Source organism: Phoca vitulina, unplaced genomic scaffold (genome assembly GCF_004348235.1).
Source record: "Phoca vitulina isolate PV1807 unplaced genomic scaffold, GSC_HSeal_1.0 scaffold59, whole genome shotgun sequence".
Classification (NCBI taxonomy): domain Eukaryota; kingdom Metazoa; phylum Chordata; class Mammalia; order Carnivora; family Phocidae; genus Phoca; species Phoca vitulina.
Window position 1 is genome coordinate 3,417,684 of NW_022589762.1, and position 14,378 is coordinate 3,432,061.

The 14,378-nt window shown below is 36.6% G+C and overlaps 1 protein-coding gene across 1 annotated transcript in view; it reads left to right on the plus strand.

Moving 5' to 3' along the window:
* Positions 1–14,378, plus strand: part of KDM5A (lysine demethylase 5A) — a 94,173-nt gene that overhangs the window by 6,406 nt on the left and 73,389 nt on the right. The window contains exons 4-6 of the mRNA XM_032390704.1: positions 6,292–6,462; positions 8,475–8,609; positions 13,986–14,091. Coding sequence (XP_032246595.1) covers positions 6,292–6,462; positions 8,475–8,609; positions 13,986–14,091 — 412 coding nt within the window. The remainder of the gene's footprint in view (positions 1–6,291; positions 6,463–8,474; positions 8,610–13,985; positions 14,092–14,378) is intronic.

A 14,378-nucleotide genomic window follows, 5' to 3' on the forward strand; every position in this document is an offset into this window, starting at 1 on the left:
TCCTTGTTCTTTAAGGTCGGCTGTCAGCTTGGAACCTCCTTTTGCTTTTATCATTCTGGGAATTCCCTTTGCCTCTCCCTTTATTTCAAGTCTTCATATTATTTGGTTTCCTCCTATTTTGGTGAAGCATTTCTTCTGTTAGTTTCTTGAACAAGAAGATAAATGGAATGTAAATTTTTTGCTTATTTAAAAGTGTTCTACACTTTAGTGGTAGTTTGGTGAGGTTTAGAAGTCTAAGTTGTAAATTGTTTTCCTTTAATATTTTGAAAGCTTTACTCCATAATCTTTCAGCTTTCAGTGTTACTGTTGAGAGACTGATGCTATATTAATTATTTTTCCTTCCTATGTGGCTTTCTTTTTCTTGAAGATGTAGAATCTAATCTTTATTCCCAGTGCCTTGAGATTTCACAGTGGTAAATGCACTGGTGTGTGTTTATTTTCATTGTATACATACATGTTTATTTACTTATTTATTGTTTTGCTTTTTATCACATTTTTAAACACTTAATAGATGGACATCTGTTCCTTGAAATTTCATCTTTGTTCATCTGTCATCCTTAAAATGAAAGTCTAGAATCTTCAGCACTAATTTTAAGTCCACCTGAACATTTAATAATGAACAAAGCTTTTAAATTTACCTTTTATTTTTGTCTAAGTCTTCATGAAGTTTATTGTAAGTAGGGTCATCATAAGGGAATTTGTGAATCATTCCAGTCAGTGATTCTAAGACTTTCATCTTTTTGCTGTCTTTCTCAGTGGCACAGCTATGCAGGAGACCTCTCCAAGCAAAAGCAAAATTTTAGTAGCCGTTGATCTCGGATCCAGTTTTAGCTCCATGTGATGTGCCATATTGTCTTCCTCCATTTATACCCAAACTACTGCCTTCTTCATAGCCTTCCTGATACCCTTCTCTATGAAACCACTTCTGAGGAGAGAATTCCACTATCTCATTTAATACTTTCATTGCACTTGATAACTTTTCTTTTTTTTAAACTTGGGTATAGGCACTGGGGCATGTATGTTTAATTCTTTTTTTTAAGTAACATATAATGTATTATCTGTTTCAGGGGTACAGGTCTGTGATTCATCACTCTTACACAACACCCAGCACTCACCACAACACATACCCTCCACAGTGTCCATCACCCAGCCACCCCATCCCCCCACCCCCTCCCCACTTGATAACTTTTCTTATCTGAACTCATGTCTTTGAGGTCTTAAAACTTTTCTTGTATTTTCTGTAGTCTTTGATAATTTCTTCCACTTATCTTTTCTCTCTTTCTGAACTTTTATTAGTTGGATGTTAGACTAATAACTTGATGTTAGACTATTAGAGTATTAGACTTATCCTATAGTTTGCTTACCTATTTCTCTTAGGTTAGAGTTCCTTCTTTTCAAACTCTCCTGAGAGTAAATCTCTAGTCTTGTCCTGGGATTGGAGAGCAGTAGTTGCTTGGCTGTGCTGACTGGAGGAGGTCTGATTGCTTTTATACAGGTTTTCAGCCAGTCCTGTTCTCTATTTATTGCCATCTCTGATTTTATTTTATTTTATTTTTTTAAGATTTTATTTATTTACTTGGCAGAGGGATAGCGAAAGTGAGAGCCCAAGCAAGGGGGAGTGGCAGGCAGAGGAAGAGGGAGAAACAGGCTCCCCACTGAGCACGGAGCCCAACTCCGGGCTCTATCCCAGGACCCTGGGATCATGACCTGAGCCGAAGGCAGACGCTTAACCGACTGAGCCACCCAGGTGCCCCACCATCTCTAATTTTAAAGGGATTGTTGCTTCCATTTCTTAGGCCTTTCCAGGCTCTGTATTGGAAAAGCTTCTCCTTGGCTTTCTTCTGTTGAAGGTGCTTGGTTGGTTTTTGATATTGCCTGTTAGATTATCACTTGTGTATCTGCTTTCTCTTGGTCCTATGCCTTTTTGTTCCTTTACTGTCTTTTCAGTGGAGGCTTGAGAGGGAACTTTTAAGTAGAAAACTACCGCTACTTTATGTCTGTTAAGATTGTCTTCTACTGGCCAGACTTAGTTTTTTTTACATTGGATGGAAATTTTGGCCTCAGTTGACATTATTCTTTGGTCAAGTATTGATTAAGGGCTTGTTTCCATTTTGTTCAGTTTATCTTTGCATGTCATGTATCTTTTTATAGGGTATGGCTTATAAGTGATATTTTTCTAGTGATAATGGTGTGATACAGTTCATGACAAAATGGAGTAAATGGTTTTATATTTTGAAAAAAAATTTTTTTTTAAAGATTTTGTTTATTTATTTGACAGAGAGAGACACAGTGAGAGAGGGAACACAGCAGGGAGAGTAGGGAGGGGGAAGCAGGCTTCCCGCTGAGCAGGAAGCCCGATGCGGGGCTCAATCCCAGGACCCTGGGATCATGACCTGAGCAGAAGGCAGACGCTTAACGACTGAGCCACCCAGGCACCCCTATTTTGAAATTTTTTAAATTTATTTTTATTTTATTTTTTATTATTTTTTATTATTAACACATAATGTATTATTTGTTTCAGGGGTACAGTCTGTGATTCGTCAGTCTTACACAATTCACAGCGCTCACCATAGCACATACCCTCCCCAGTGTCCATCACCAGCCACCCCATCCCTCCCACCCCACTCCACTCCAGCAACCTTCAGTTTGTTTCCTGAGATTAAGAGTCTCTTATGGTTTTTCTCCCTCTCAGGTTTTGTCTTGTTTCATTTTTTTCCTCTCTTCCCCTATGATCCTCTGCCTTGTTTCTCAAATTCCACCTATCAGTAAGATATGATAATTATCTTTCTCTGATTGACTTATTTTGCTTAGCATAATACCCTCTAGTTCCATCCACGTCATTGCAAATGGCAAGATTTCATTTTTTTTTTTAAAGATTTTATTTATTTATTTGACAGAGAGAGTTAGCGAGAGCAGGTACACAAGCAGGGGGAGTGGGAGAGGGAGAAGCAGGCTTCCCGCCAAGCAGGGAGCCCGATGTGGGGCTCGATCCCAGGACCCTGGGGTCATGACCTGAGCCGAAGGCAGATGCTTAACGGCTGAGCCACCCAGGCACCCTAATTTCATTTTTTTTTTTTTTTTGATGGCTGCATTATATTTTGAAATTATACATGATAATTCTTGACTCTGTCAGCTGAAGAAAAACGTGCTAAGTTTTGTGTGTTTTTATAGTATCAGGCCCTGTTAGATTGTTAGAGTGTTTGTATGCACGAAGCCAAAGTCATAGTGTTGATTTCTTTGTGAGATAGTTTTATCTTATTTCTTAGCCATACTCTGTGCTGGCTGTCATTTTCACAACTGCATGCCAGTAAGCATCTTAACTGGATGGGACAGCCTGACTGGATCCATGCAGATGTATCATTACTAATGGAAATTTAACTTAAAGTGCTTTGCATACAAACTAGAGTAGTATGTAATGGTGATAAATGTATTGTATAATGAAGATTACAAAGAGAGTTTCTGTTTCCTTTCGGACTCCTCCCCACTTGCTTCAACCACATTGGCTTCCTTATTGTTCCTCAGACATTTGAGGTGTGCTGCTAACATGGGGCTCCTGCTCTGACTATTCCCTGTATGTCTGCTTGGGTGACTGTTTCACCTTGAAGGAGTCTTTGCTCAAATTTCACCTTTATAATGAAGTTTTTTGTGACTGTTTAATACTTTAGTTAAACCCTCACTTTGCTACTTGTGAGGTCTTTTAACTGCTTTTTAAAGTTTCTTCTGTGGGATTTATCACTTTAAAATATACATACTATGTTTATGGCCTGTTTTTCCTGCTAGAATGTAAGCACCATGAGGGCAAAGATCTTTGTTTTATTCACAGATGGATCTCAAGCACCCAGAACAGTACTTGACAGTACAGAAGCACTGGAAAGATGTGAATGAAAGGCATCCTGATTCATGCAGTTGCTTCCAGACAGCCTTCTAAAATGCCCTCATTGTGTTTTCCTCTACACTACAACATTGGAAAAATAAACTTTTTTCTCATTATAATTTTCCCCTGGCTAGCCTTTTTAAAGAGAGGCGGCTTTTCTGAGGATGTGCTAAAAGAAGCTAAAGAATTAGAGATGTGTTCAGCTCTTGTGCACGTGAACTTATGTGTTGCCACCAAGCTTTCACATATTTCAGTAGAGGGAAATTTTGCTTTGGTATAGGTTCATCTTTGTCTATAAGAGCATTGTAGAGTATAAGAGCTCAAAACGTTCATTTATTTATAGCATTCACACCCCCCACTTGCTCACACACACATAGACATTATAATACTGCTAACGTTGACACAGTGCTTATTTTGTCCTGGTGCTTTTCATGTTTTATTTCATTTGTCTTCACAACTGCCTCATAATAAAGTGTAAGTGCTGTTAAGTTACTAATATTTTAATAATAGGAGGACCCCGAAGTGCAAATTATGACATAACTAGCCCAAGGTCACGCAGTTACTAAGTAGTGGAGTTGAGATTTGAACTCTGGCAGTCTGGCTCCACAGGCCATGTTCTTAACCTTTTTATACAAAATTGTGGTAAAATATGCATAGCATAACAGTTACCATTTTTTTAAGTGTATAATTTAATGGCATTAAGTACATTCAAAATGTTGTACAACCATCACTCCAAAACTTCCCCTCTCCCTTCAGGCCCCTGGTGTAAAACCTCTCTTCTACTTCCTTTCTCTATAAACTTCTTTATTTCTAGGTATTTCATGTAAGTGGAATCATATAATATTCATCTTTTTGTGTTTGAGCATAATGTTTTCAAGGATCCATGTTGTCACATGCATCAGTTTCATTCCTTTTTAAGGATGAATAATATTCCATTATATGTATATATTAGATTTTGTTTATTCATTCATCTCTTGATGGACCTTTGGGTTGTTTCCACCATTTGACTCTTGTGAGTAATGCTGCCGTGAACATTGGTTTGCATCTGTTTAACCCTGTTTTCACTTTTTTTGGGTGGAATTGTTGAATCATGTAATTCTATGTTTAATTTTTCTTTTAACTTTTTAAAAAAAATTTTAAAAGATTTTATTTGTCAGAGAGAGAGAGAGGGAGAGAGCACAAGCAGTGGCAGGCAGAGAGAGAAGCAGGCTCCGCGCTGAGCAAGGAGCCTGATTTGGGACTCGATCCCAGGACCCTGGGATCATGACCTGAGCCAAAGGCAGACGCTTAACGGCTGAGCCGCCCAGGCGTCCCAACTTTTTTTTTTTTAAAGTAAGCTTTACGCCCAATGGGGGGCTTGAACTCACAACCCTGACATGAAGTTACATGCTCCACTGACTGAGCCAGCCAGGCACCCCTCTCTTAACTTTTTTTGATACAGAGAAATAACAGTAGTGTACACTCAAGGAAATTTTTTTTTTTTTTTTAAAGATTTTATTTATTTATTCATGAGAGACAGAGAGAGAGACAGGCAGAGGGAGAAGCAGGCTCCCAAGGAGCAGAGAGCCCGATGCGGGACTTGATCCCAGGACCCTGGGATCATGACCTGAGCCGAAGGCAGACGCTTAACCATCTGAGCCACCCAGGCACCCCTCAAGGAAATTTTTTTGAGTTCAAATAACCATGTCATAGTCCTTTTTATTTTATCATCAGTCAACTGAAGACTGCCTATGTTTTAGAGTGTGAGAGATGTAGAGTATCACTCTAGTGCCTGGTTTGATGTGAGCATTCAGCCAAATTGTCCAATTTATCTTAACTCTTCCTACGTTAATACATCCTGTACTATATTTTCTAGTAAGTCTATCACTGTAATCTGATCTTTCCCCATCATTCCTTCATAATCTTCCATGTAAAACTCCTTTTGAAAAATTACAGCCTTTTCTAAAATAGCCTTTGAATCCACTTTTTCCTTGACATTTTTGTTAAAATTCTGTAAGTTATTTGGTACATTTCCCAATTTCAGGATTTATGTTCATTTCATACTCTATAACTTACATTTATGTTTATGTTTGTTTTTGTTTTAATTCTTATTTTATATTTTGAGTTTCTTGTGGATATCGAGTACATAAATCTGTTTAGTTTTCTCAAGGTGTATAATGTACAAAGTGTAAATTCATTAAATGTATTTGAATGCGAAAATGGGCACATTAACATTAATTAAATAGTAGAGTTCAAAACTTCCAAAAATCATTCATTTCATACTTTAAATGTTGACAGGTTTCAATTTTGTCAGATATTTGTGGAAAGGAAATTAGAAATCTAAGCTCAGAATAATTTTTCTATTTAGCAGGCAAGATACAGATTCAGAATACGTGAATCTGCCTTCTTTCTCTAAATAGTTTTTACTTTCTTTTCAGATTGTTGCCAGCAAAGGAGGTTTTGAAATGGTCACAAAAGAGAAGAAATGGTCTAAAGTGGGTAGTCGCTTGGGATATCTGCCGGGAAAAGGAACTGGGTCTCTTTTGAAGTCACATTATGAAAGAATTCTCTACCCATATGAACTTTTCCAATCTGGTGTCAGCCTTATGGTGAGATGCATCTTTTTTTTTTTTTTTTTAGGAGTAGATAAATCCAGTCTGTCAAATATGAATGTTAGACTGTGTTCACCGTAACAAGTTAGCAGTTTGCTAAGCATAGCAAGTTAAAAAGATTTCTCCAGGTACCAATATTTGGGGTGGCAAGGTGTGGTTTAAAAATTGCAGCTAGTTTTGGTGGTTTACAAGATGAAGGCCAATGGGAATGAAGGATGTTTTCTTATTTATTTAAAATAAATTCTCATTACTTAAGCTTTTTGAAAAATTCCTCCTTTGGTTTCATGTATTTTTTTAACAGCTTTTTGAGGTTATAATTTGCATACTGTAGAATTCAGTCATTGTAGATACACAGTCAGTAAGCTTTAATAAATTATACATTTATGCAGTGATCACCACAGCTCAGTTTTAGAATATTTCCATCAGCCCAGGAAGTTCCTTTGTGTTTGGTTGTAGTTGGTTCCTGTTCGTACCCCCAAACCCAGATAAACACTTGATTTGCTTTCTGGCTCGGTAGTTTTTTGCCTTTGTAGAAATTTCACATAGATGGAATTATACAATATAATTTTGTGTCTGGCTTCTTTCACTTAGCCTAATGTTTTCAAGGTTCATCTATGTTTTAGCCTGTATTAGTACTTCATTCCTTTTATGGCTGAATAATAGTCCATTGTATGGATATACCATATTTGTTTATCCATTTACCAGTCGGTGGACAGTTGGATTGTTTCCAGTTTATGGCTATTATGAATAAATGCTATGAATATTCATGTATAAGTCTTTGTGTGGACATATGTTTTCATTTCTCTTGGGTAGATACCTAGGAGTGGAATTGCTGGGTTATATGGTAAGTTTATGTTTAACTTTTTAAGAAACTGCCAAACTGTTTTCCAAAGTGGCTGAACCATTTTACATTCCCACCAGTAATGTAGAGGCTTCCAGTTTCTTCACGTCTTTGCCAACACTTGGTATTGTCAGTTTTTTTGCTTATAGCCATTCTAGTGGCTGTGTAGTGGTATCTCATTGTGGTTTTAATTTTCATTTCCCTAATGACCAATGGTGTTGTGCATCTTTTCATGTGCATATTAGCCATTTGTATATCTTCCTTGATGAAGTGTCTGTTCTGATCTTTTTTTTAATTGGATTGTTTGTCATCTTACACTTGTTTTAAGAGTTTGCTATATAATCTGGATACAAGTCTTTTATCAGGTATATGATTTTACAAATACTTTCTGCTAGTCTGTGGTTTATCTTTTCATTTTTATAATGGTGTCTGTTTGAAGAGTAGTTTATTAATTTCCTTCCCCCCCTTCTATGGATTGTGCTTCTGTTGTCATATCTAAGAAATCTTTTCCTAACCCAAGGCCCCAAAGATACTCTTTTTTGTTGTCATCTAGAAGTTTTATGGTTTTAGCTTTTATATTTAGGTCTGAGATCATTTTGAGTTTTTTTTTTGTATGTGTATAGTAGGAGGTAGAAGTATTTCATTTTGGGGAAGGGAGGGGAAATGTATATGTATATGAATATTCAGTTGTACCAGTGTCATGTTTAAAAGACTACTACTATCCTTTTCCTGTTGATTTACCTGGGCACCTTTGTTGAAAATCAGTTGACTACAAATGTGGGTTTATTTCTGGTCTCTGTTTTGTTTTTTGGTCTGTATACTTACCCTAACACCAGTACTATACTGGTCTCGAGTACTGTAGCCTTATAGTAAGTTTTGATATCCAATAGTGTTAGTCTTCCAACTTGGTTCTTCTTTTTTCAGAATATCCAAAGATTTTGCATTTCCACATAAATTTTAGAAATTTACTTCTCAATTTCTACAACAAAAGCCTGCTAGGATTTTGATAGGGATTGTCTTGAATCTATAGATCAATTTGGTGGGTAGAATTGTCATCTGGTTTCATGTAGTTTTGGGGATTTATTGGAAATTTATTACTTTTCCCCTGATTCTCCAGTCTGATTTCTTATCAGTGAACCTGTTCTCTTTCTGTGCTCTGATTCTTTAGGGTGTACAGATGCCTAATTTAGATCTTAAGGAAAAAGTAGAGCCTGAGGTTCTTGGCACTGATGTCCAAACTTCCCCAGAGCCAGGCACAAGAATGAACATTCTGCCGAAGAGAACAAGGCGTGTCAAGTCTCAGGTATCAACTTCCATGGATCATTTTTTTTTTTTTAAAGATTTTATTTATTAGAGAGAGAATGAGAGACAGCACGAGAGGGAAGAGGGTCAGAGGGAGAAGCAGACCCCCCGCTGAGCAGGGAGCCCGATGCGGGACTCGATCCCAGGACTCCAGGATCATGATCTGAGCCGAAGGCAGTCGCTTAACCAACTGAGCCACCCAGGCGCCCCCATGGATCATTTTTAACAGGAGTTTTAAGTGTATTGACTGCAGAACAATTTTGTGGTTATTGGAGTCATTCACGTACTATTTTTTAGAACGTGAAGAAATCTGTCTTTCATTTACCTTTAAGATGAACAGGAAGAAATTGTAAAATTCAGTCTGATTTAGAAAGTTTTTTGTTAATTTTGAACAGTTTTGACGAGGAGGACAAATCAGAGGGTGACTCTGGGTACTGTAGGGCCAGTGTTATAGACATGCTGATGAACTGTAGTATATTTTATTTTCGTGGTTAGCAAAAATGAGAGGAGTAGGAAAGGGTGGTTTTATTTTTCATTCATTCCTTTAAAAGCTAGAGTATAAGTTTTAGTGTTTGAACCATTCCAATGTTAACTTCTGTAGTGTTCTTGTAGCCTAAAATAATTTCATCAGAAGAAAAATGCCCTAATTTCTTCTTGTCTGCATCTGTCCTCCTTTCCCCATTCTCATTTGTGGTCCTCAGAGTGTGTTTTTGGTGTTTTTTTTTCAATATTTTATTTATTTATTTGAGAGAGAGCACAAGCAAGGGTGAGAGGGCAGAGGGAGAGGGAGAAGCAGACTCCCCGCTGAGCAGGGAGCCTGATGTGGGGCTTGATCCCAGGACCCTGGGATCATGACCTGAGCCGAAGGCAGATGCTTAACCGACTGAGCCACCTAGGTGCCCCCTCAAAAGTGTGTTTTTAAAGTTGACAGGTCCATAGGTTGGGACAGTAAGATGCTGCTTTCCTTGCTCTGAATTTATGCTCCTTAAATAATCTCCTGAATAATAATTTAGCTTCTTAGGTACTTTGATAAGAGAAGGGTAGGTGTCTTGGATTGAGAATGTGAATTCAGTGGAAATTCACTGGAAAGTGAATTATAAATTTATGTTCATTTATTAGTAAATTACCATTATGTAATATAAATTGTTTAGTAATTCATAATTAAATTATTTTATTGCATTATAGTATAATTATAATTTATATTTAGCATAATGAGAATTCTTAGTTATAAACCATTACAAATTAGTAAACTCTGGTTTAGTCATTAAGTGATTTTTATTACTGTGGTTGATCTCAAAAGTTCTAATTATCTTTGGGTGTATAGTGATGATTCTATTTCAACACCTGAAACACTTGAAGACTAGTCTCTGACTTGGTGACTCAGTTTTGAAGAGTTGCCCCAGTTGGCCCTGCTCCTCTAATGAGTTGACAGCTTGTGATGAAATTTCTTTGAATGTTCCTTTTGAAACCATGAAAAAGCGCTGTTGCTCAATGCCTATATATATGAAAAGGACAACATAGAATGTTTTTACTCATTGTAATAATTGTCATTGTAGTCAGATTGGTTGGTACCAGGTAGAAACTAGAACCATTGTTGGCTTTTCAATGAAGAATTTGTTCAACTCACAATTTGTCCTTAATTACTGTATTGCCTAGTCTGCCTCATTCTTAGTCTTCAATTTCAGAAAGAAGAGAAAGGCTTTCTGGTAGAACTCCTTCCACTTCTTGCCCCATACACAGAATTGTTGGTATTCATTCTTAATTTCTGCCAATCTCTGTGAGCAAAGGGTACCTTTGTCTCTAAGGATAATCTTCCCACATCTGTCCTTTCTGGCTTCTTTAGGGATTTTAATATATCACTTGTGAAATCTCTCTCTCTTACCTCTGTCTGCTGGATCTCCTCCTACCCCCAATGTAAATGTGTTTAAAGTCTCTGTCATCTTAAAACAAAATCTCCCTTCCTAGATTGTGCCTTACTCCTTGCCTCTTTTCATGAAGTTTTTTGAAAAACAGTCGATGTTGTTTCAGTTTCCTTAGTATCTGTTTAGCTTTTGTACTATGTAATCTGACATTGAGCTAAATCATTTTATTGAAACTGCACCACCCCAGTTACCACCGAGTTAATAATTATCAAAAGCTGAGGACCTTTTTTTATTTCTTTTTCATCTCTGGTCATACATACATTTAATACAGTTGTTGACTCCTCTCCTTGAAATTCAGTTAACTTGATTTTTCTTTGGCTTCCGTGATGCCTCTCTCGGTTATCCTCTTCACTCTCTGACCTTTCCTCAGTCATCTTTGTTCTCTCTTACCATTGCCCTTTACATGGTATTTTAAGTCTTTTCCTGTCTTTGTTCTCCCTAGCTATCTTACCTACCCTATGATTTCAATTACTACCTGTACACTCAGGACTCCTAAATATGTCTTGACACCCATGTTTTTCTGTTTACCAGGGATGTGTGTGTGCCTATGGTATATGTATATTCCTGTATGCATATTGGTGGCCACAACAGGTATGCTGAATTCAGTGTATCTCAAACATTATCACCTTCTCTAAATCTATTTTTCCTTTGTTATTTTTTAGCTTAATGTCCATGACAAGCACAGCCATCCAATAGTATCTTAAACAAGAAACAGAAGTTATGAAAGTTATCCTACTCCCCTTTCTTCTATCACATCACTTGCTTTACTCCTCTATGATTGTTTTTATTCTTTTTTTTAAAGAATAGATAAATAATATTTATTTTAGAGAAAGAGAGAGAGAATGAAAGCACATGCAAGTGGGGGAAGGGGCAGAGGGAGAGGAAATCTCAAGCAGACTCTCTGTTGAGCACAGAGCCTGATGCAGGGCTGTCAAGAGTCAGATACTTAACCGACTGATCCACCCAGGCACCCCTGCTATGATTGTTTTTTCATCCGTGACCTCACTTGTGCGCTTTTTGAAAGCTGGATTCATAGTTTGTCTGTATGAAGGGTTATTAGACCCTTAACACATTTATACATTAGAATGAAGCCCATAATGCCAGTGTATCTCATTATTGGTGACACTAAGTTTGAGCCAGGTTTCTCCATTATACTTATTCTCTTTGTAATAAAAGTAATCAGGGTAAACTATAAGATAGTGTGAATAACCTGTCTTCCAGTAAAGTTTTACCCAGTGGTTTTCACATTCATTGATGATCTTACCTGAGTTAGTTGTTATGTTGGTGGTTGCAGGCTGGGTGATTTTCTAGCTCTGTCATTTTCTACATTTGTTAACATTTTTCTTTAAAGGAGAACTCTTCTCCCACACTTTCTTGAGGTATTTTTTTCATACAGTAAAATGTTTTATATCTTAAGTGTACAGTTTGGTGAATTTTGATGAATGTGTGTACCAGTGGGACCATGACTGACCCCTGCTCCTTTTTAGTATCACTATAGATCATGATTTTTTAAAAATATAATGTCTTGTAATTTATTACAATCTCTTATTCCTTTTTGATAATCCTGTTGTTCCAAATTTGGCTAATGGGAACCCCCGGTTCATGATACTCTTTTGACATGTCTCCATCCTTTTTGAGCACTTATTTAGCACAAAAAGGCTCATTGTCTTCTTGCCTTGCTTTAGACCTGGAATCAGCCATTTCTCCACAGAATTCTGGTTCATTTTAGTGTGAAATGATATTTAGAAACCAAGATCTGAGCACAAGGTGTGCTTGTTCCTACTGGGATGCCATTGCTTTTGGTAAGCCCTTTTAGTGGTTAGGGCTGGGAAATAAAATTTAAAACATTATGAGTTTATGTTTTCAGAAATGGACTGATAATTCCAGTTCTAATCTAGCATCACAGAGTTCTTTTGGTTTATGTCGTAGCTCTTTTCCTAGCTTTTTGAGTTGGAAACTTAATTTATTTCCATTCTTCTGTTTTGACTGAGATGTTTAAGACTATAAAACTTCCTGTGATCACTACTTTAATTTATTCTGGAGATTCTGATGTATAGTCTTTTTTTTGTTATCATTTTTAATAGTAAGTTAAAGATTTCTAACAGGTCTTTTTATTTTTTATTTTGTTACTTCTAGTTTTTATTCTATTAAGATCGAATAATGTTTTATTATTTGTACTTTTTGGAACATTATTGTCTGTCTGAAACGGTTATTGTGAGGATTAACTGATTAAAATACTTCTATATGGTACATAGTATCTACTTAGTGTATGTTAGGTTTTCTTATTTACTGTGCATTAATAGTGATGAATGTATAGTGTCGTGTTTATCATTGGACTGACTGTAGAGGTTGATTAGTATAATTAAATCAATCTACTAAAGTTTAAATATATATATTAAAATGCCATTTTGGTTGGTTTGGTTCTTATATGATCATAGACTTATAAAGTTTGTATTTTATCCTGATTTATTTTTATTCTTATTGACTGTATTTTTAATAAGTTTTAGTTATTTACTTAGTGTACATTCAGTGTGTATGGTCCATCTGAATTCATGGTGTAACATTTGCATCTATCAGGATGCTCTCATCTTCAAGTACTAGAGTACTTGAAGTACTAGAGTACTTCAAGTACTAGAGTACTAGAGCCAAATGACATCAGCTTAAACATTAACAATACAATTTTCACATAAGGACACAGTTTTCACATAAGATTTCCAGAAATAGGTAGTTCTAGGATTGATGCAGCAACTGCACATTGCCATGAAGGGCCAGGCTCTTTCCATCTTTCTACCTTGCTTTCTTCAGTGTGTGGGTAGTATATCTCTTCCTAATTGCAATGTGGTTGTTAGAGTCCAGCGCAATGCTTTCACCAGGCTGAATCTCCTAACAGTAGGGAAGGAAGTTGGGGTAAAAGGCTTATTACTCTTTATAAGAAGCTTTCTCTTTTATTAGAAGATGAAAATCTTTCCCCAGGCTTCTAGTAGATGTTCTCTATGTCTCGTTGGTCTAGACCAGGATAACGTTTCCTCTCCTAGCTAGGTCATCACTAACAAAGAGAAATGGCATGATTGGCTTAGGATAATCATTATTCATCTAATAGGATGGGTATATTGCCTTCTGATCAAAGATGGGTGTCCATTAGCAAAGTAGAAGTGAGGATTTCTATTATTACCAGTATTATACTGGTTATAACCAGTGGCATTTGTCTCTGGACAGAACCTAATTGACAGCTGTGCTTTTAATAAAGAGATTTTCTTTTGTGGAAAGGAAGCTGGGTGTTGCATAGTGCTTGGATGACTATTCAGCTGTTGTAATGAGGCAGTGAGTGAATTTAGAGAGAAGAAATAAAACATTTTTTTCTTCATATTGAAGAGGATCTTGAAACTTTCCTCGCGTAAGAAGATAAATGTATGAATCAGAATGATTAATGTGAGTTTTGTTTATTATTTTTTTAGTCAGAATCTGGAGAAGTGAACAGAAACACGGAACTGAAGAAACTTCGAATTTTTGGGGCTGGGCCTAAGGTCGTGGGCCTAGCAATGGGAGAAAAAGATAAAGAAGGTAAAATCTCTTATTCGGTCATGAAAAGAAATAAGGTATAGCCATATGGTTCTAATAAGATTCAAATATTTGAATTGCATTTTGCCTTGGGATTTTCTTATGAGTGTAAACGTTGGAACGTCGTTCCTAGACGGATCACCTTTTATGGCATATAATCTTAAATTTAAGGCTTGAGGAACCATATTTTATTGAATTTTTGTAATATTTGGAAGAGAGAAATTTTCCTTTTCCATGTCTAATATGTTACGCAGAAATTTATAGTTTCTAAAGGCTAGTTTAGGAGAGAA